At 38.7% G+C, this 24,195-nt stretch overlaps 1 protein-coding gene across 5 annotated transcripts in view; it reads right to left on the bottom strand.

The window, feature by feature from the left end:
- Positions 1 to 24,195, bottom strand: part of DYM (dymeclin) — a 176,105-nt gene that overhangs the window by 143,388 nt on the left and 8,522 nt on the right. For 2 of the 5 annotated variants that reach the window (XM_050986709.1, XM_050986707.1), the window contains exons 2-7: positions 21,388 to 21,565; positions 11,508 to 11,560; positions 10,754 to 10,847; positions 9,428 to 9,564; positions 3,012 to 3,084; positions 2,663 to 2,767 (exon numbers count right to left, since the gene is read on the bottom strand). In XM_050986709.1, coding sequence (XP_050842666.1) covers positions 2,663 to 2,767; positions 3,012 to 3,084; positions 9,428 to 9,564; positions 10,754 to 10,847; positions 11,508 to 11,560; positions 21,388 to 21,527 — 602 coding nt within the window. In that variant the 5' untranslated portion in view covers positions 21,528 to 21,565. The remainder of the gene's footprint in view (positions 1 to 2,662; positions 2,768 to 3,011; positions 3,085 to 9,427; positions 9,565 to 10,753; positions 10,848 to 11,507; positions 11,561 to 21,387; positions 21,566 to 24,195) is intronic. The other 3 variants (XM_050986711.1, XM_050986710.1, XM_050986708.1) reach the window with 2 other exon arrangements.

Genomic DNA, 24,195 nt, shown 5'->3' on the forward strand with positions numbered 1-24,195 from the left:
ACCCTGGGCCAGGGCCTGCCCACCCTCCCAGACAGCAATTCCTCATTCCCAAGATCCCATCTGTGCCTGCCCTCTGGCCCTGGGAAGCCATTCCCTGGCTGCTGTCCCTCCATGCCTTGTGCCCAGTGCCTGTGCAGCTCTCCTGGAGCCCCTGGAGGCCCTGGCAGGGGCTCTGAGGTGTCCCTGGAGCCTTCTCTTGTGCAGGGGAACAGCCCCAGCTGTGCCAGGCTGGCTCCAGAGCAGAGGGGCTCCAGCCCTGGCAGCATCTCCCTGCCCTCCTCTGCACTGGCTCCAGCAGCTCCAGGTCCTTGTGCTGTTGGAGCCAGGGCTGGTGCAGCTCTGCAGGTGGGGTCTCACCTGAGCCCAGGGGCACAGGGGCACAATCCCCCCTGCCCTGCTGCCCATGCTGGGGGATCAGCCCAGGGCACAGGAGGTTTCTGGGTCCTACTGCACATGGCTGGGGCATGTTCAGCCTCTCACAACTTCTGGAGTATAACAGGATATACCAAAATCCTTCTCCTCAGGGCTGCTCTCCAACCAGTCTGGAACAACCATGTACCTGCCTGCAAAATACCACACACAGGTATCCCAAGCACCCGAAGCGACATTCAGAACAAGTTTAGAAGGAAGGAGGGCATAACAGCTGCACAGGTACCTCTGTTCCTGCATTCTGAACATGGAGATGGCCTTCCATGCTTTAAAAATAATGTTACCATTTCAGTGAAGGAGAAAAATGCAAGCATTGACTGGGGTGCAGGCAAGCAACATATTCAACAGCAGCGGCCAGCTGTATCCACTCCTTCACCAAACTGCATCTACAGAACCCAAGGGACACACTAATTGTCAAAATCCCCTGTTTAAGGCTATTGAATACTCATAACAAAATCTTTGCTGTTCTAAAAGATACTTCGAAGACCAGCTCAGCATGGAGATTTTAATGATCTCTCACCAAAAAATATTCAGCTTCAATAGTATCTTTACAGACAGACACTCTGTCACAGCGTCATTGCAAGTTGCCAAAACTGATTGTTCTCTCTCAATAGTTAGGCGATCCTAACAGTTCTGACAAAGAGATCACTACAAATTTGAATATTTCATGTATTCCACTCAATCTATTCCTTCCCCAAATTCACATACTAGGCTTGCAGTTCTCTTGATTCATTCCACCTAAAGACAGAAATGGAAAGGCTGTTGAAATAAAACAGAGAAAGAATCTCTAGTGACAACTGACCACAGAGAGAGAGGGAAGAAGTACACTCACTATGAAAACAATCCTGATCACTCTCTTGAACAAAATTAATAATAAAGTAATACCTTATAACATCCTTTTGAAGAACATAGTTGGACTGTGTATTAGAGAACCCAAGTTCTCCACTATGTTCTTTCCCCTACCTATTTCCCTTTCGATGGTAGGGGAACAAAATTCTTAGTTAAGGTATTATCACATTGTTAAACATAGTCTAGTGATAAACATAGGAAGTAATACATATTTTTGAAAGTGTTAGTATTAATCAGCAATATGCTGTTTCAGGAGAAGTTTAGCTAAAAAAACTTATTTCACCAAAAAAACCCCAACCAACGACAAAACAAAAATCTTCCACATCTATCTCTTATGAAATGTAAGTTTTTGATATAGCTGAATATTAAATTATGGACAGGCTTTATTTTCCTTTTAAAACAATCCATTTTAGCATTAGATTTTATAGTGATCTAAGTGCTTCCAGCAGCTGCTTCCTCTTGCAGCATCCAGATTCACACAGAAACAGAGCTGCTGCTGAGAGGTTCAGTTGAGGAAGTGGGTGAGGAACTATCATGGTAGCGTACTTTCTCCAGCTGGAAAGGCGTTATGAAGGACTGGACTACACACAAGTACTTCCAAGAAAGAAAAATAAAACCCTGCAGGATTCATGAACTTGCCCGTATATCACAGCCCTCTCAGCCCTTTGTGCTTCCTCTAATCTGCTCCAAACAAAGCGTGTATGTGTTCCAGGAAGTCCTGACAAGCTCTGTGGAATGACACTTTGAATCACACCACTAATTCATTACACTCTACCTACACAAATTCTTCGCGTTAACGTTGACAGAGCTGCATTTAACGACAGCAATGTTTAAAGAAATATTGCATCTTTGTCAGTTTTCCAACCAAAAGAACAATCCCAGCCACAGATAGCAGAGCTCTATACTACACTGTAACAGACAATCTGAAACTCCTCCAAAGCTGCCATGCTTCAGCTGGGGTGCTACATTTTAGACACAGACTACAATGCAATTTAACACTAAAGACACTGCTCACTCTACCTTTAGTAAAGTTTATCATGGGGAAAATAGTCAAAACTCATCAGAACACTTCCACAAAAGTGAAAGAACACTTTTTTTTTTCAACGAACGAAGCATGCTCTCCTACATAAAACACTGAAGTATGCTTTATGACACATTTCCCAACAAGACGCGGAATCAACATTTCTCAAATACAACAGATGCATGAAAATAAAGCCATGTAAACAAATCTGGAGATCTACAGAAACATTCCACTTATTAATTTCTCTTGTCCCTTCTTCAGAAATCAATTCACTGGAATTTTAGAAATCAGTATTAAATAGCACAGTATGATTTATTTTCAATTTAAACCCCCACAGAACTGCAGAAGAACTTTAGTTTTCACCTTACTGCATACCCCAGAGCTGAAGTGACACCTCCACTGTACCTTCCCCTGTACCATGAGCACAACCATTTCCACCAGTTACTGTCTGTGTGCTGACAGGGGTACCTGAAACAAATGGAATAACTTCTGTTGATGGTTTGAACTGGGTGTGAGACGTTCATCATGTACTTCTTCCAACAGAACATTCAGGGCTTGCACTGGCAGCAGCTTATCATTATCTGTACTGCTCCATCACATGGAACATTCAAATACAACTATTTAAACATTATAAACCCATTACTACAAGTTTCATAGTCTCTCAAATGCTCAGTTTATAAAAGAAGACTAAGTTAAAAAAAAGCTTACTTACAAGAGGGGAATTTCAACAATGAGCTGGATGAGGCAACACAGCAACTCTTCTATGAGGTCTTCACACTCCACTCCTAAGAAAGAAACACAGCAAAGGATTTCAGGGTTTTCAAATACCAAAACAAAGCAAAGATTCAAACACACAAATGAAGATGATCAACATCTTAATTAAGGAACAACCACTAGAAGTTCTAGCTGTTAAAGGACATATGATTTTTTTCCTTAAATAGAAAGCACTTGAGATTATTAACAGAGAAAATGGTGATGCCCTCTCTTTTTTACATAAAAAGAGTAACTAATACCAACAGCATAAACTAAATATGATGTTGGTATTGTAGGAATGTGCTAATATTTAGCACAACAAGCCTTTCTTTACTACTTACAGAAGATCATAATAAAGTATTATTACTAACAGCTGAACTAATCACTAGTGACCTCACTGGTCCACAGTTAAATGTCCTTTCAGAATCCCCTGCACTTCACGTATTTTCCCACTCTGCTTTTTTAAACCCTAGAGAAGAATAATCAGAGACAGTGTCATTGGTCTACAATTCACTGAGCAACATTATAAAAGAATGTCAAAAGAATGTAGCTCCTGAGCATGTCAGTGCTGCTCTAGAGTAATACGGATACAATGTTTTCATGGATACATATTTATCCATTGAGGAAGTTTCACACATTTCAATTACAAGCTTGGGCATTTCAAGGGAACAGAAATCATTCTCTAGTCATATACAATGTGATAAAATGCATGCAGTGATGCAGAATTATTAAAAAACTTGCAACTATTCTAAGCAATAAAACTGTTCATATTTTACATCAGTAATTTTTAAAAGCAACTGTAACAAGAGACTTTCAAGACTCATTAAAGAAAAAACTTATTAAACCATTTGAAGTTATCATATAGTACTAAAAAACCCAGAAGATAAATCTCTTGGCTCATCAGGATTTTTCTGCTTTCAAAACTAAAATTATGATGAGAAACCTACAACATTGTAAAGAAGTGGAGGGTTTCATAGCACTGAATGGCTTAAGAGTGGCATAGCTGAGCCCCTGCATTACGGCATTGCAACACAATAATTACCCAAATGCCTGTTTATTTTGTATTTTCAAATAAATAAGTCCTGCCATAAACATAGCTTTATAGTCAGGTTACAGAGGTTTTACTCTGCTTAGCTCAAGTTTGTTCTTGAATACAGAACTCAATTTTAAGAAGCACACCAGGGGGAATATTCACTATAAAGCAAAATTATTTCTTTCCACAATCAGTTTATTAAAAACACATTAAAAATTGTCACCTAGTGAACTGCACATTCTAAAGGAAATCAGTTTTTTATCACGGAAACGTGGTTTCCTTTATATAGAATCCCCCATGAGTAACACAATGCAGCTCCTGTTAGTAAAACCAAGAACTGCTCAGAGTATTTAACCTTGGACAGAAACCACAGCCAATAATGGAGCACAGATAATATATTCTAAAGTAACTTGAATGTGACATTTTCCTAAGGCTTTCTGAATCTAGAAAATGCTTATAAAGCAAGACTGCTACTAGTTCCCAACAGGTACCTAATTTTTCTCCTAACAGAAAAAAGTGAGAAGAAAAAGGTTAAAAAAGTAAAGTAAAAGCATTTTTAAAACATAAATTTTTCTGCCACACTGTATGCACAACTCATATGAACAGAGAATAAGGTTATTTGAATATGAAAGATGGCTTTTCTCTCAAGACAATATTCAAAATAAAGGAAGAAAACACTGGGTTAGCACAGTCACATAGAATGAAACATGTTATTTAAAAAAAAAAGCTTAATTGCTGTAATCAATGTCATTCAGCTCAGTAATTAATGTATCCTTTTCCCAAATGGGGCACACGCATTCTTGTTTAATTTTCATCTTGCCAAGACAATGAGGAGGATGCAAGCCAAATCTATAACGTGAGAGAGAGCTATAAACACGGAACACTCTGTGTTTTCATAAACAATGCCTCTTTCAATAGTAGGATAATGACAATACACACAAGACTCATTCACATTAATAGATCACATACTTGGATCAAAGACCTGTAAAGCCTTGGGTAAAGTAAGTACACGGTGAACCTGTCCAGATAAAACTAAAGCAGGGAGAAGAAATCATAGGTGTATCTTCCAGACTGCACTGCAAAGTGATGGCAATTACACAGGTTTTAAAATGTCCAGTTATGCTGAAGCACCATTTTTTTCATCAGCTATATTTAAGTCCTCAAACATGGATTGTTTCATTTTGCAAGTAATTTGATGGATTTTGACTTCTTGGTGGGGTTTGTTTGTTTTGGGTTTGGTTTATATGTATATACATATATACATATATACATATATTTTTATTTATTTATTTTTATATAATTATATACATTTGTATTTATATACACTGTAATTTTTTTTAAATGCAATTTTTTTTCATATGTTTTTACTTTTTCAAAGTTACCCACATTACAAACACTGGATTAGCACACACTACACAGGTCAAATGGCTTATGAAGATGAAAGCAGAGATGCCACGAGGCCCCAATTCTAAAACCAGTTCAGCTCCATCTTCTCAGGAACCTAACTACTTCATTGATAAGACCTTATCTGGTAGATCTGCTCAATACCAATATCCATAAGATATTCAGTCATAATTAGGTACATGCTACCTCTTTTTCTGTCCTGTTGCTCATACAGAACTTGGACACAAGTAATGAAATAAACAATTCCTTGCAAAACAGACTTAGAGCTTCCACATGTTTTGTGGTTTGGTCTTCAGCTCTAATTACTCTTAAAAAATTAAAAATTCTACTTGATAATAATGAGTACATAAATTGATTGCCTTCCCTCATTTCCTTTATGTGATAGCTGAACATAAATGAAATCATTTAAGGCTTGTAGTAAATGTCTTTTTACTTATTCCCTTCTCTATGTCCTCATATTTACTTTAATATGTGACAAACAGCCCTTAGTAGCCTTGTGTTTAAAAACTCATCTACAGGTAATGAATAAAGCTCCCTACTACAGCTCAGGCAACAGCTTAAATGAATCAATAGTCTGATTTAAAATACAATACTCCACACATGCTCTTTTGCACCTTTGAGTCACAATATAGTTAAAGACTGCAGAAATTACAAGATACAGACATTGGAAATATGAATGATTTGTGTTAGTGAGACTAACTCCAACTTCAGCTGAGCAGATGCTGACTCCAGTTTGGGATTTATTGATATCGAGACATTTTCAGCTGAATCTTAAAGTATAAGGATTTAGTCTCTCTGTGGATTTTCCTGCAATCAAAATTCTGAAATATTCTCCAAATTTATAAGCAAATTCCAGTTATGGATGAAGAGGCAAAGGCTGCACCATCTGAAACTCCTCAAAAAGAATACATTCCTATTAATGGTAGGCCTTCTTTTGAAGGAAATCAATAACAGCACTATTAGCAGCAACTCAATCCAGGGCAATTTATTTGTTAGGCTAAAGCACACCCATGCACTCAGACTTCAAAAAAACCCCATTTTATGACACAAAGCAAGGCTGCACAGCTTTCTCTGAGCCTCAAGCACAGTGCAGCAGGAAAAAGTATGAACTGGACATTCAGAAAAAGTGAAAGCATATGAACTGCAAAGTCTGAGATATGGCAAATATGAAACTTGCTACCTCAACAATCGTGACAATGTCATATATAGTCTATATTTCTGAGCAGTCAGTGACAGGGATGTTTTCCATACACAGGACTCTCACAGATTATAATTATACACTTCTCCCTGACACACCAAATATCCCAGAGCAGGTGCTGATTGCAGTGTGAGCATCCTGACATGCTGACACTGCAGTTATATGCTATGAGCTCCCAGGTGCTGCACTTAAATCAGAAAGCATGGCACCAGAAGATATTGACCAGTCAGAAGGATAAAAATATGATGTTCATAGGGAAACAAACACCACCACAGAGTGATTTCCAAAGGAGTTATAAGATGATCCTGAAAGGAAAAATAACCTTTTCTCAGAAGGCTAAGAGACTGAACAAAGCATATGAAAATGGACCACGGGGTAGAGAGGTCATTTGTGTTGTTGGGTGATTGCACTGTTCTTTCCAATGACTACTGACCAGGCAGTAAGGAAATACCAAAACTTCAAAATTCAGACATTGTATTAAAACTTGTTTTAATTTGGATATTTTATTTACATCATACAGTTTCTATAATAATGTGTTTTGTAAGGCTTCGTTTTATTGTCACAATTGAAGAATTATGAATAATGCCAAGCTCTAGTAAATGAAAAAACAGGATGACTAAGAACTTAATTTTTAAAAGCCTGTTCACCAAAGACAGTAAAATTTCCATAAAAGTACTAAAAAATCTATGTAAAATAAGGAGCAATATAGGAATAATAATATTATAATAATAGATTAATAATTTTACAATAAAAATATATAACAATAACAGGAATATTCTATTTTCCAAAAAGTAGACATCAAAGACTCCAGAAAGCTACACTTAATTATAAAAATACAAACAACAAACCACTTCATTTTCTTCTGCTTACTTTTAACAGGCCCTAGCACAACTACAGTTTATTACAATTCCTTCATGATACTTGACCTTCCTATAGCTGAGCGTAAGCCTTATTATCACCTTCTGTAGATATTTAAAAGTATGATTTTTAGGACTCAAACACAATGGCTATGTAACATCAGCATGTTATGAACCTCAACACCCTCAGGAAGTTCACAGGAACCATCTCCAATTGGAAACCCAAAGAGGAGCCAAGTAGCAGCTCATTTCCTGCCTCACAAGCAGACCACACACAATTACTTTCCTAATCAACAACATCCCATGAACAATCTGCTCAGAGGTAATTGCTAAGTACATTTGCCATCAATATGCACAGAATTATTGCTAATAAATGTCATTGTGAATTACAGTCAAGTGCTACTAGACATGGTATAAGCATGGGTTTACCCGGGTGACAAGAATCACTTTCCATACACCGCAAGGAACTCCCAGTGCAAGGAATAAAGATCACAGGGGTTCCAGCTGACAAAAGTCTCAGCTTTTCCACCCATCCCACTGTGGCATGCTGCACATTGAAGCCAGAGGTGAGCCATTTCTTTAATCCAGGAATAAACCCACAGGCAGTCTGCAGGGATAGCTTATACACAAACAGATACTCTTTTCCAGTGCATCAGCAAGCTGCCTTCCCTCCTAGAAATCACTCATTACAGTTTAAATACATTAAACCATTTCAACATGTAGCACTTAATCCTTTGGCACCACAGTTCTGATTTCCCCAGAGCACTGGCAGGAGCCAAGGAGTTAAACAGATTTTAATGAACAGTTTTCACTGTTGGATGAGCAAGCAGCGACTCGGGGTTCTCAACATGTGTCCTCGTTGCAGGAAATCCACAGTCAGACACTCTTGGTTGCTCTCACACCATCCACTCACACTGCTCCAGCATTCTGAGACTTTTTGGGCTTCATGCAACATGCAATTAAACACTGAACAGTACTTTGACTTAGACTTGGCAGTGCTGGGTTGACTTGATGATCTTAGAAGGCTTTTCTGGCCAAAATGATTCCATGATTTCACCAAAGCAAAAGAAATCAAGGCTCCCATGGCAGCATTATCCATTATTTGTGAGAGCAAATTGATACAAGGCTAAACCAAGATTTGTGACAGACAGTGCAACTGATTTTGAATGCATTAGTATCATTCTTTTCAAAGACAACAGCCTCGTCCTTGAGTATCTCTCCTGCCATCTTCCATCTTGTATAATACATACTCAATTTCCTGGACATGAGCCCATTTTAGTAATTCTGCCTAAGTTCTGTACTCTTGTATAAACTATTGCCCCCAAATTAGATTTTAGCAGCTGCTTTCTCAAGGGGTCAATTCCAACCATAGGACTGTTACTTTCCTTCACTAGATCCCTAAAAATAGCATTCATTCCACTCTGTGGCTGCTGTTGGTTTATAAAAAATATGTGAAAAGATGCATTAAATTGCAATATCAATTTTCCAATGTTCATACATGGCCATCTTCACCTCAATTCTTCCAAAGAGGACCATTATCACCTTTCAAACCGTATGAAAATCACTAAAGCTCAGTCTGATCTACAGCAGCACATCTCAACAACTGTTCAAAATAAGCCAGATTAAGCTAAATTGAACTCTCTAGCACTTAATTTCTGGTTTTAAATCAAAGTCTGGGACTCCTAGTCTAAAAAACATAGAATCATAGAAGTATTTAGAACTAAAGCACCTGAGGGAAAAGACCCTTAAGATCAAGGGTCTGATGTGACTTAATGTGACTCACTAGTCCAGCACTAAATCATGTCCCTATATGCCACATCTACAAACATCACATTTAAGTTTCTCATGGGATGTTTGTTTCACTTGCAATTGTGTGTACCCACCATATGAGCTTGGTCCTGCTTTCTCTTCATAAGTAAAATGAAGTTGCAGCTCCTCTTCTGACATTCGACTGATGAATACTTTCAGCAAACAGCAAATAATGAACAGTGCATTGTGAGCCTGCCAGATAAAGAGGTGGCTAGAAAAGAACAAACAAGAATCAGTAAGGCTCCACCAGCAAACATGCATCAAAAGCCACAAGAAAATAAATGTCAGAGTAGACAAAGTTCTACAGTTGAAGCAAGGAAAAGCTAAAGTGTTTAAGCAGGGAGTCTGCAGTTGATGCTACAGAAAATACAATGGGAATGTATTCAAAAGTAGTTTAGAAAATACAACCTTATCCCTAACTACATTTGAGCCATTAAAAACATCACAGTAGACAGAACTCTTTGAGCAACTCACCAAACAGTTCAGCAAACTTCTAGAGGTCTCTGGATGCTATGGACTCAAGGCACACAGACATTTGAAAACTTCCAGCCGGTTCAGACCTGAAAGCTTCCTGGCTCCCTGAACCTTAGCCCCTTTCCCATGTGAACATCTTTCAGGTGACAGCAGGCATTTATGGACTTCATGAGTACCATACAGCAGAATTTTCTTATGAAATACACACAAATATTTTCCAAGCTTTCTGAATGAAAGGCAAATACAGCTACATAAAATTTTTTTGAGACCCAGTAAGCCCTGCTGGGGAGCCCATGCAACAGCATAGTCAATTACTGCTGAAAGCTGTACTTTCAAGGTATTTTAGGATTAAAACAGCAACAGCTATCTGGGCACAAGTCTATCTTACTTTATATGCAAGCAAAAAACTTGATGACAGTCATGGGAGCAAGGAGGAATTCCAGCCCCAGATGTGATGCAAGTGGGACATTTACCTGTGGGTGTAAGGGAACAACTACAGAAAGTCTCCTGCCATAAAACCCCACAGTGATGCACAAGTAACCTATTGGGAGTTCCCTCTTACTGCTCAAAGAGGCAAACAAAACCAACAGCAGCTGCATGACATAACTTGGAAGCTTAAAAGTTCAGACAATTTTTAAAGATCTCTAAGGCAGTAGTACCCATAGCTTACACCATTTATATTAAAATGCGTTCATCTAACACACAAACGTGTATTTTTGCTCAGTAATCTACTTACTTATTACACTTAATTTCTGTCTTTAGAGAAGTACTAGACACTTGTTCTGTTTCAAACAGCAGTTTAAGAGAATTCTAAGGTTTGGTCTGTGAGCATGTTAATTAGCAGTGTAGAAAAATTCAAGAGCTAGCAACAAAAGGAACACCTAAAAATTTTAATGGCACACACAGCTTTTTTTCTGACAACTTACTTCTGACATTCTGCTGAAATTTTTAACTCTTTGGTTCTAGAAAGAAAGACTTTAATCAATGATCCAAGGTTTCCTGTTCGAGGATTCTTCTCAACTAGATGAGGAAAAAAAAGATATAATTACAAAGTATGCATAAGCTGACACTACCTAGTTCAAATAAGATACAGAAAAAAAAATTCAATGTCTCAAATATATCTAAATAAAGCACAGTATGTCTTGTTTTTCTGTACAGGCATTCTTCTTTCAAGATTCTCTAGTACATGGCTTACTAGTCCAAAATTGTTCTCTAAATACTATTAATCCTAGATTTAAAATATCCCAAACATGGGATACTCATACTCATATTGTTTCTTTCCCATACTTGTCTGCAGCATAACAGCCTTCCATCAGAAAACTGGGCAGATCTTCACAACTACCTTTCATCTTCCCACAACACCACTGATCACATTTATATCACCCCTTCCTCTCATCCTCTAATTCCTTCCCCTTACTGATCAGCCTAAAGGGCAAAGGGAAGAAGACACAGTAGAGATGGAAATATTTGTTTCAAACCTTGCTGTCATATCATGTTCTGTGAAAGAGATAACAATGGAGGTAAAGGTCTGGGGTATACATAAACACACTCTTTAAACTGCTTTAATTTTAGTATGGTAATATATACAAATAGAATGCTAAAGGTATGAATGTGCACAGGGATGCTGTTTCCCAATTTTTCTGGTAAAGTACATGGAAAAAAGATGACACAATGTCTCACCTAAAGACTTGCAGACTGAGATTGTGGCTTCTTCCAAGAGCTTTAAATCAGCACTAGGTAAGAGGAAAAGAAAACAGAACTGGTTACACAAGCAATTGGGTTCCTGGACTTGAAGTGAAAATTCATTACAAAACAGTAATAAAATCTTTCTATGAAGCACTTAATTTTAGCTATCCATTAGCTCATTGAGGTCAGTTTGTCCAACCTCCCTGTTCAAGCAGGATCTCCTAGAGCCAACAGTCCCTAACTGTGTCCAGGTGGATTTTGAGTATCCCCACAAGCTCTCTGAGCAACTCTTTCCAATGCTCTGTCATCTAACATCAAGCAATGCAATATTCTTTTGAAGCACAGCAACTATAAAAAAAGAAACTAATATTCAAAAGTGAAACGTCTATGAGAGAGAATATGTCAGTGTCTTCTCCGAGGGAACAAGGGACAGGATAAGATAAAATGGCCTCAAGGTGTGCCAAGGGAGATTTAGGTTGGATATCGGGGAAAATTCCTCCATGGAAAGGGCTGTCCAGCCCTGGCACAGCTGCCCAGGGCAGTGATGGAATCCCTGTCTCTAGAGGGATTTAAAAGCTGTATGGTTGTGGCACCTGGGGACAGGGTCAGTGGTGGCCTTGGCAGTACTGGGGAATGGTTGGACTCCACAGTCTTCGTGGGCTTTTCCAACCCAAATGATTCTGTGATTCCATAAGCATTTTATTACTGCTAGTTTTGCAGCTGCAGTGCTGCCATGCTCAGTCTGGTGTTATCGAAAATACAAATAGAACAGCAGCCTACAGAAAGAACTTGAACTTTTTTATAAAAAATTTCACATGAAATGACGCACTTTTAAAAACATGAATAAAAGAAACCTCAGTCTGACTTTTAACCTGAAGCTAACCAGCTCTTTCCTTTTAACCAATGTTATTATACTAGTGCAACAATCACATCAAATGCAGTAAATTCTTCCTAACTTCATTAACTGCCTCGTGATACACCTCAGAAAAACATAATCTGAAAAGAACAATAAAGCACTAAAGCAAAACCTGACAGCAAGCATTGAAACCACACCAGCTGCATCAAACATATACTTCTGACCTACCAGCGCAGGGCAACTGATCTTCAAAAATATCCTTAACCAATAGGAAAACAAGACAAATCATCAGATACTGTGTTCAATGCCACACTGAGCAATATTAATATTAATAGCTAAAGGGCACCCTCTTCCACCACTCTCATCATTACAATTTTTTCCTTCTATCTTGTCTCAATCCACCCTCTTCTAGTTTAAAATTATCACCTCTTGTCATATCATGAACTGCTCATATGAACATATGAACATATCGTATCTACTGCTCAGTGTTTTGGAAGAGATGGTAGAGTCTCTATACAGACTGAACATATAGCCTTACCTTCAGTGACTTCTGGAGTTCAAAAAACTGAAGGACAGTCAAAAAATTTAGTTCAACACTTGCAGTCATAAGACAATCCTTTTAAATTTACATGGTAATCCAGTTTACAGCACACTGATTGCTGTAAACCAACCTGAGATTATCAGTGGTTCTGTGTGGGAAGCTGCTAAACCAGCTCCAGTGGTGAAAACCCTGTGGAGCCATGCTCTTGGAAGCTGTGGAGTTTCAGCTGTTCCCCAACTCATGAGGACTAGAAAGAGCAGTCAAAAAAATTATTTCAAAACCCTTCAACAGGAAACCATTTAAGATAGAGACACCAAATTAAGTTTTAAGATGCCTGCAAATTTTCTTGTATATCAGACTAATTTACTGTGCAGTGAGCTGACAGCTGAGACAGCTCTTCACCTACAGCTGAATATCTTAAGACAACTTTACGCAGATTGGCTTGTCCTGATATAAATTACCAGCATTCATTCTTCTCTTACAAACTGCTTTGAAACACAAGATTCAGAAAGAACAAACTTACACTTTGATATATACTTTAAAAACATTAGGCTTGGTCTCAAAGGTGGTCTCTTGTTCCAGCACTACAAACATGCAGAGTAATTAAAAACAAATGGTATTGAGCAAGAACCACCAGCACGCCACCAGCAACTATGGACAACACAGTTTCCTAGGTCTATGTGACCTTACACTTTTTAAAAAAAGAAAAACTTTTAAATTTGCCCAGCTGGCTGCTTGTCATCAGGATTTATTCCTTCCCAAGACCTGGCAGGCAGGGAGGGTGAATATTACAATGGACAACAACTCAGTAGAGAGTTTTAGGTACTGAAAAATCATAATGTAACACAACATGACCCCTCCCACTATCCAAAGATCCTGGGGATATAGTCAGAATGGTTATTGTAATTGTTCCAGGATTTAAAACCTAAATGCAGACATTCAGTTTTGAATAATGGTTCATTTTCTCCCTAATTTCTAAGGTTAGGTTTCAAAGTATAGCATTCTTACAGATATTTTTTTTCTTCTGAGTTATTAAAACCCACACAAAGTCCTCAAAAAATTCCACAGAGTTGTTTAGTTTCTACAAGTTGCCAGGATCAAAACCAGTGGCAAAGCAAGCAAGGCTTTCATATCTTCAGCAAAGCTTTTAACACTCCAGTAATCTTCTTTTTCATACTAAAATGAAGTTTAGCGTTTAAAAATTAACTACAGCCCACCGCCTCTTATTCATACAGCAACAACACAAAAGTGAATTTTGCCACACTCAAGATGAGGCAACAGCTACTGTAAAATTTCAGTTCACTCGAACAAAACACCTAGTGAGGGGGAATTACAGCAGAAATACCACCCCAATAGACACACACCACTGAAATACATTCCCGGGGTGGACTCACAGAGACTGTATCATGGAGGGTACAAAAAAATAGCAGCTCATTCCTAAGTACCATAGGCCAAACTTAGCAGTGACTTTCTTTCCTTTGATTGGGCAAGAAAGAGAAGTGAGAGACATGAAAAAAGCTGTCTGGGTATTTTCTTGTGCAGTGAAGAGACAGAAGGTAAACTACATTAAGATTTGGGTAGAAGATGACAGAGCCAAGATTCACAAGGTAGCACAAAAAAAAACAGTACCACCACCTGTGGTACCAACTTTTCTCCACAGTACCTGTGGAAATAACATCTGGTTCATGAATGAATGTAAAAATGGAAACTCAACACTGAAACATCTGTCCTTTCATTACGCCACAGAGAACACTGCTAATAAGTACTTGAATTGTATTTCAGCCCTAACAAGAGCAAAGACTGATAAAGTAAAGCTCCTTCACTGCACTGATCACATAAAAGTTACAACTCTCTCTGAACTGGAACTCTCACCTGAATTAGAACTCTCGCCTGAGGAATACGGGCTGCCCTGCTGTCAAATATCTGTCAAATACATGTCTGGAGCACAAGTCTGATGAGAAGCAGCTGAGGGATTTGGGAAGGGGCTGAGCCTGGAGAAAAGGAGGCTAAGGGGAGACCTTGTGGCTCTGCACAGCTCCTGACAGGAGGGGACAGCCAGGGGGTCGGGCTGTGCTCCAGGGAACAGGGACAGGAGCAGAGGGAACAGCCCCAGACTGGGCATGGGGAGGGTCAGGTTGGACATTGGGGAAAATTTCTTCATGGAAAGGGCTGTCCAGCTCCGGCACAGCTGCCCTGGGCGGTGGTGGAATTTCCATCAGGGGAGGAATTTAAAAGTCATGTGGATGTAGGACTAGGTGACATGGATTAGAACACATAAAAGTAAAGGACAGATTTGTTAAGGAAGGAGTGTAAAATGTTCCCTGCTCTATGAGAAACATTTGGTATATTTTCAATGTGAAACAGATTATCTATGGCTAGTAACAAAGGCAGTAAGTATGAAAAGTCAACTCTGCCTGCTGCTTGATGGCTCTGCTGAGCATCAGCAGGATAAACCCAGGATAAACTACAGTAACATCCAGGAAGCTCTGCCTCGGACAAGATACTTCTATGGAAACCAGTCACATGCATAGAAAACAAACTCTGAGGCTGTTAGGGCCCTTGCACAGGTTGCCCAGAGCAGCTGTGGCTGCCCCTGGATCCCTGGAAGAGTCCAAGGCCAGGTTGGACAGGGCTTGGAGCAACCTGGGATAGTGGAAGGTGTCCCTGTCATGGCAAGGGTATGGAATGGGATGATTTTTAAGATCCCTTCCAACTCAAATTGTTCTGGGCTTCTGTGACACCAGCTTCAAGCCATGGGCCTTTAACAGGAGGATCACAGTGACCTTGGTGAGTTTGCACACATACTTCAACTGGCACAACATGCACTGAAACACCTCACTTCCACAGAACAGTAATATTTACATATTCACCAGTCCTACAGTTTTCCAAGAAATGAACAAAAGGTACCACCTGATGTGGGGATTCAAACAGGCTGTGAACATAGGGGGCAAACAGAATAGATCCAAAGCAGAATATTCTTCACTATACAGATTTTACTGGCTCACTTGGATACAAGCAAATTTGTGAGGTGCATGGTTGCTGCCCACACACTTAGGAAAAAATTCAAGGCTTCACAGGAGTTCCTCCCTCATGCTGTGATCTGATGGCCAGCATTTTCAAAGTACTTAATAAAAGAAAAAAATATTTTATTTTATTTGCTTCTCTTTTACGTAAAGGTTAAGCCCACAGACTTCAGCAAAACTAAAATTAATATAGTGACATTTGCTTCCTTGACAGCACGTTTAAAGAAAATTGGTTTGTCTTGGTTTATTTTAAAGGTATCCAAACAGGAGAGGTTTTACAGTGGCAGTGATTATTTTCTGTAACACCTTAACACCATGTAATAAGAATATTTTACATACCAATTGTCACTAAAAGTTGCTCTAGACACAGGCAGCATCTGTGTGACTGCAGCTATCACACATCAGTGGTGAAAGTAAAGAGTAATCAAGGATAATCATTATTTCTTTGGGATTTAATCACTTTATGTTTGCAATCACTCATCATAGTTGAGAGTGTCTTCATCAGGAAGTTGGTTTTCTGTAAGAAAACCTCTTTCCAGTAGAGATGGGAAAGAATGACAAATTGAGCAGTCTATTAATCAATAAAATTTCATCATTTTCAAAGACTGGATTTTTATTTCTCGCTTCTTACAACCAAAAAGCAGGATCCTGCAGTCAGCAGGATGTTTTTGTAAAAAATATTACTTCCAAAAAGAAAAGGAAGGGAAAAAAAGAAAAAGGAAAAAACTATTACATTGGCATTATAAAAAGGATTATTTTAAAATGGTTGAATTCAGGTGCCTTACTTTAAATTTACTAACAATCAGTCTTCAGCAAAACCATAATTATTAAGACAGTGAAAGTAGTTTCCTGGCAGCAGCCAACTTTGAAGAATGTGGTTTTATCCACTTTTTTTTTAACAGCACCACAACAGAAGATGTTTCAACGTTGCAGTGGCTTCTCTTAAAGTATCTCCACATAACAAGAGAAAGCATTCTGCCTAAAAGCTGCAATTATAAACACATTCACAACACAACACCTGCCCTTAGTATGGCAAGAAAAAGACCCAAACCAAAGCAGACAAGTACACCTCTAAAAAAGGAGGGGGGAAAAAACAAAACAAGCAGCTTTCCTGACAGTTTTTTCCTCATAGTAAGGCCTTTTTTCTTTGCCATTGAACACAAAACAGAAGAACCAGCCCATTGACTAAATTCATACTGTGGGAATGCTGATTTTAATGGAGTAGCTGGAGGACAGACATCAAAGAGTATAAGGCAGCATATGATTTATTGTACCATTAAAAAAATGTACCATGTTAAGGAAATATAAAAGCTTCCCATCTCTATGTCTTTCCATTAAAAGCCCATGCGCATTATTTTTGAACCACCAACTCATTAATAACTCTGGGGAAGGAACAAAGCAGAACAGTAAATATTAAGCACATGATTTTCAGCAAGTTCTGCTTTAGTTAACTTTAAGTTTTCCATCAGAAAATAATTGTAACTAATACCACCACTAAGGAGGAGGCTGCATTCTTGGTAGCAAATCACAGAAAAGTCAGACAAACACAAAGTCTGCCTAGACTGAGAGCTAACACTCCAAAGCAAACCTCATAGCTCTTAATCCTGACAGTAACTAAAAAAACCATCCAGAGAAGCTGTATTTAATTTTTCCAATAACCAAACACTATTGAATTGATAGGGTAGTCACCTAAAGTACAAAAGATTTAGATTTTAATTCAGGTCCCACAAGTCCATTCTGTGCAACAAATAAGGACCAGTGAAGGAAAAAAACCCATGAATATGCAGGAGTGTGAAATTGGAGTACCAAGTACTTGCTAATGGCTGAAACCAGCCTCATTAGACACTTCAGCAGTACCTGCTTAGCATGCATGATTTGCTTTATGGAAGGTGATATGTCATAAACCTTTTACAGTGAAAACCGTGAGGCAACCTAAAACTAAACTGCTGGAAGCTGTTCCTTGGACTGTCATTTATGTTTGTACCACTTATCTGCTCCCTCTCCTAGGCTCTGACAGGACCCAGTGGCTTTCTCTGCATGCCAGATACCCAGGCTGGCTCTGGCTGTTAGAATTCACTCATGCCAGGGGAGTTGCAGGCAGTGAGCAGGGATTCACCATCAGCTCGTTTCTGATTACTGACAGCTGACAGTCCCTCTTAATATTTGCCTAATTATTAAGAAAATCAACAGTATGAGAGGAAGAACAAGAAGCCCAGGAAGGCAGAATATTAGACTCCTCACAGTAAGCTCTGCTTTGACCACACTCTCCTGTACATTTTTGGGTGGCAAAGTAAGTTTAAGCAATCCCACCTTTTAGCTCAATAGGCTGCTGTGCCCCAAAATATCAATGCCTCATCATGCCAGAATTGTTTTGTGGTGGCAAGCTATGAATCACTATAGGGAATTATCTTGGCTGGAAAAATAAACACTTCTGCTGTGTTTTCCAGATAGATTAACTCCTAATTAAACCTACAGATGGACAATATAAACAGTGGAAGAGACAGTGAAAGGGAAGAGCATCTTGCATCAATGTTGTTGACAGAGATACAGCAACTTTACAGTCGGCAGCACTGGTTTTTGGCAAACTTTCCCATACACAAATTAATTATTCCATACAGAAAACTACCTTGTGTTCTTCACAGAAACAGATCAAAAAGTCAACAGGACTGAAAAAATAAAACCCAGTAAAGAAGGCATGGCTGAAGAAATGAGCAATGCTAAACAATTTCACGTGGAATCAGAAAAAGAGAGATTAACCCATTCTGTCAGGTAGAGGTCAGAAAAAAAAAACAAAAAAGAGAACCACGAAGATGAGACATGGATTAAAGGAGGGAGAGATCAACCAAACTGAAAGGGGAAAGAGAGAAAAGCAAAACAAGGACAAATAAAGAAATACAAAGTGCCAAGACACACAAAGCATAAGAAAATGAAGACAGCAAAGCACAGAAAGTGGTGCTATTTTAAGATATGGTATCATGTGTTCATGTTTCTCGAAGTAACAAGACAGTAATTTCCCATCTCTCAAGCCAAGGCACAAAGACTACTGTTCCACAGAAGATCCAGCTCTATCCGGCATCAAGGATCTACCGCACCTGGACTAACTTGGAACAGCTTCTATAAAGCAAAGCACCACTCTAAAGTTCCTAACCAGAAAAATCATACATGGAAAAGTGTTAAAAACCCCACAAACTTTCTTACACATACTGATTCAGATTTCCCTTGGAATCCTTCCTTGCAGATACTGTTTCCTTGCTATGGCAAATACTTCTTGACAATAAGGGAAATTTGTTGGGCATCTGTTGCTGAAAGGAGTAAATCCACCCCAGCCCCACCACTTCCCCACCTTGCTGGTTTTTGCTTGGATAACTTGGGTTGGGCTGATTGCCTTTCCTACCAACAGAACTTTTCTACCACATTCTCTTCTAATGTTTTTCTCTGCCTACTCCCCTATGGTACTGACATATGTAGAACAGAATTATGTCCAAAGCAGCACCCAGAGAAGACAGCCCTCTTCTCCCTGAGGATCACATCAGTCCCATCTTTGCAAAGACTTCTGGAAACAGATCTTTTACTCTGAAACATCACCAACTGCCTCCAGAAAAAAACAACATAAAACACTTAAACAGTTCCCAATAATACCTGTTAATAGTCACTAGTTTTGCAACAGACAACCAGAAGAAGTGAATTAAAAGGAGAAGAAAACTGCAAAACTCTGTCCTGTATGACAGGTGAAAACTGGCTCCTTTCCACAAATCACAAACAAGCATCTTGCTCCTGACACTTATGCCTCATTAAAAAAAAGAGTTAACTTGGTAATTTGGAAGATTTCAATCTCAGAAATTGACATTGACCTCTATTGTTCCATTCCTGCAGGCAAGGTTATCTGATATAGACAAATGCTGAGGGTGCTGTGCAGCAACATAGTCTGATTTCACTTGCCAGTGGTTGTCTCAGGGAGATGCAACTAAATGGGAAATTTCTGTTTCCTTCCAATACTAAGCTGCAGAAAAGATGTCTCTAAAAATATTTCTTCTCTAGCTCCCAGGCAAGAGCACCATCTGGTGTTCAGCTAATTAAAGCTTTCAACCTGCATTTGGATCGTTTTATTGGATTGGACTTCTTGTCTTTTTAATTATGTTTCTTGCTTGATGTTTTTTTGTTTGGTTAGGTTTTTTTCTTTGTTGACTTGGGGGTTTTTTTGAGCAAATTTACTCTGCACTGGATGAAACAGGCACAAAAAAGCTGCAAAACAAGCTAAGAAAAACTCCTTAACTTTCATGGCAGAACAAAGGAAAATAGAACAACCAAAAGAAACTGGTGGGGGTTTATATGTAATTATTATTAACCCAAACAACAGAGTATTATGCAAGTTCTTATGTAGAATACTGTGAATCTCATTAGTCATGGGTAGGCTGTAAATAAATCTTGTCTTCAGGGAACTCAGAGGAAACACAACTGCTTGTTTGCACACTCCCAATTCCGTACTGCTTTTTATCAGCTTTACAGCCCTCCACAACACTGTCCCTTCTTCGTAACCTCTGGCTATTCTCTCCAGGCAGAAGCCAAAATACGTCCTCCTCCTCCTCACTCTTTACAAAAATAGCACCTAGTAAATGCTTCCCAGTTATTTACCTCAAACATTTTCCATTCCAGTTGCCTGAAGTTTCACTTACAGAGAAGCACCAGCTTTATGCTGAAAACTGTAAAAATAGTTTATGTAACACCTGAAGATATTAACATCAGATTGTTCTTTTAAGACTGATAATCTATACACAGGCCAAGGAACTTAGCAATGGAGTTGGGCTAATAGAAGCCCAACACAAGAACCTAAATTCTTACAAGAACTTGAATTCTCTACTTCTTGTGATGTGCTATGAATCCTCTAAAAAATACTGATTTTATTTATACACACCATTTTCTGGAATGAAAAGGCATTCAAAGCTTGAATTTTAGAAAATATTTTTATGGAGAATATACACCAAATTTCTTTTTAAGATGCAAAGAAGGTGAAAAAAAAATCCATACAGACTAAGCGACTCAAAAGCTAACCTACAATTAAATCATGCAAGAAGTACAATTCACTCTAAATTGAGGGGAAACATCAAATGTTGGAATCTTCAGCAAATTCAGTCAACCCAAAGGCTATACCAAAGGAAAAGAAAGCTTCCTAAAACAATAAGGAAAAAAGGCTCCCCCAACACTACAGACCCTATTTCTGAATCTTTACCAGGAGAATGAATAGCAATTACAGCTATTACGAAGAAGACAGAAACCCACAGGAATGGAAGAGGTGGTGGAAAACGCTTCCAAACTTAGAAACAACAGCCTATTTTACACAGGTATTTATTCCTCTGCTACCTAAAACAGGAATAATTAACATAACCACTCATTTGCTTTCAGACTGGTCACTTCTATAAACATATTATCAAAGCCAGCTCCTCAACACCCTCTTACCTGTTTGTTGGAGTGGTGAAGCTAAAGGACAGAAGCTGATTCCAGAATGGGTCATTCTCAGAGATGGGCTCTGATCCTGACAGTTTCTGTAAGTACTCATTTTCTGGAAGCTCACTGATACTGCTGCTATTCGCTCCCATCTTCTTTATTTGGCAAAGGTTTTTCTAAATTTTCATTTCTTTGAGGAAAAAAAAGAAAGAAATATTTTAAGTCTTTTGCACAAATAAGGAATATGCAGACCCTGAGTTACCCACCAGCAAAGCTTTAGATCACCTCCTTGAAAAATTATTGAGATGTAGGAATCAGGCACATAGGAATATATTAGAAAGATTTCCTTTCAACAAACTTTGGGCTATAATATCTTTGGTCAAGAAAGATCAAAGTTTTTGTGCTATTCCTTCAGTCATCATCTCATTTGTATTTTCATAAATTATACTCCACGAGAACACTGCTTCACAGTTATATCAGTGACAAGACTGCTAGCAGTGGGGAAAATTACAAGAATAGAATTCACAATTTTAATGGGGGTACCAAGCTGACATACTATCCAGAAATATGTTTTCAAATTGAATACTTCTGTATTCAATGATGTAGCTAATTCCTGTTTGCCACCAATGATCTACACTTTTAAAGTTCCTGCCTTTCCAGAGTAAGCACAGCTCTTATCACGCTGCTGTCAAGTAAGCAAAGTTACTACTGACCACACATGAATCTCCTGACCTCTGTAAAATAACATGGTTCCTTCAAGGCAACTACTTCAATGGGAAAGAGCCATAAAATGAAAACATCAGAAACACAACTGCTTTTTGATGGAACACTGAATTAGCTGGCACTCCAAACCCTCTTGTTATATGTATTGTACTTGATCTGTGTGAGGAATGAGAAGTTTTAAATCTGCATGCTGCTTCTCATTTTTATAAAGAATTTAATTAACTAAGAGAACCACACAATGCTATCAACTACATGCCAGGTCAAGCACTTCACATCTTTCCAGGGCATCAACTTCAATAAACTTTTACTTTTTGGGACAAATAACCGTGACTGATTGGTTTAAAAGTTTGTATGAAAAAAGGCACCACCATCAAGATAAAAGTGTTGTGCAACATTAACTGTAACCTAAATGCTCACTCCTGAGGGGGCATAAGACATAAGAACAGACCTGTATCAGAAGATGCAAGCTACTACCCAGCAGCAACTTTTACCTTGGTTTCTAAAACGATACAGATGCAAAGTATCAGATACAAGATATCAGATACAAGGATCACGACCATACTGGTACTCTTAAAACTATCAACTTCGCAATAGCAATTGCTTCCAGAAAAGACACTTCTAAGAGCAATTAATATAAATAAAGAACTCTGTAAATATGAATAAAGCTTACTAGAAACAATTAAAAAGCTAAAGCAACATTAGAAGCCATCATGGAATTAATATTTGAGATTTAGAGCAACTGCCAAGTACAGAAACAACAAAGGGCCAGCACATTCATAGAGTAGAATATAAAATATTAAAGAGACCTTTAAAATGTGAGATCCTAACAAAACAAAACAAAACAAAACAAAACAAAAAAGAAAAAAAAAAAGGAAAATTGTAATTATTTTCTAAATTTTATTTGTAGGAGACTCTACAGGCAGGGACACCTTGTACTGGACCAAGTTGCTCCAAGCCCTGTCCAACCTGACATGTTTGCAGTATATTCAACTACTGCAAAAGCCAACAATGATGCTGTTGGCCCTGAACCTATGTTTTGACACATGCCCTGTCCCTTTAAATGGCTTAAAGGCCCTACATTTAAACCTTTATTTCTTGAAAAAAAACAAATCTAATCTCTGTCTGCTTCAACTTCCCATTCTCTGCTCATGTTTTCCAGCTTACTTGCTCCAAGACAAACAATGAATGGTGAAGAGAATCAAGAGGCAGCTGGAGCCCTGCCTTTAAATGCCTCCACCTTCACCTGGAACTCTTGAGTTCTTCATGCCAGAGCACTGACAGTGCCCAAAACCCTTATCCTGTCCTTCTAAAATGAGTCACCATATTCTCTATTTACAACCTACTCTTCCAGTTCACTGCAGCAGCTCCCAAAGCCCGCCACATTTAAACCACCTTCCCAGAAATATGACAGCAACTGGAACAGGTTTCAAGCTAATTCCTGAAAAGGAGTCATACTTGCTTTCCAGATTTCCATGGCACACCAGCAGGTTCAACACCATTAAGACAAAATCCAAAACAAAGAGGGCTTTAACAGCAAGTCTTAGCAAAATTTTATTGTCTGTTTCCAAGTCAGTGACAAATCACAGTGCCCAAGAACATGCCCTGTTCCACAGCCACACTTCCAAGCAACATGACAAACTGCTGGGCCCCTTACGAGCCCTCCTACCCTAATGCCCAGCTGGCTCCCTCCAAACTGCAGAGAACATTTTTCATTCCACAAATCTTCCCCAAAGCGACAGTAAAATAAGGCACTGGCTGATTATTTTCTCCTCTAAATGAAATAAATATCAAGGCATTCAAATATCAAAATAATCCTGCTTGCTTGAGCTTTAAATACCTGACAGTAGTTTGTAGATAAGGAGACTTAGCTCTTGACTTCCACTCATTCAAGAGCCAACAAATCTTGGAGCAATCAAACAAACATAGATTTTTTTCTGTCTCTTATAGCCCAGGTGGTTTCTTTCCTCTCCTAAGTACTTTACACTCACTACACCCTTCTGAAATAGAAACCTCAGCAAGTTTTACTGATCCTTCCTGTAGATGACTACACTTACAGACACACAAAGCTAACTCCTTCTATCAGGAACTTGTGTTATC

This window comes from Serinus canaria, chromosome Z (assembly GCF_022539315.1).
Source record: "Serinus canaria isolate serCan28SL12 chromosome Z, serCan2020, whole genome shotgun sequence".
Lineage (NCBI taxonomy): Eukaryota > Metazoa > Chordata > Aves > Passeriformes > Fringillidae > Serinus > Serinus canaria.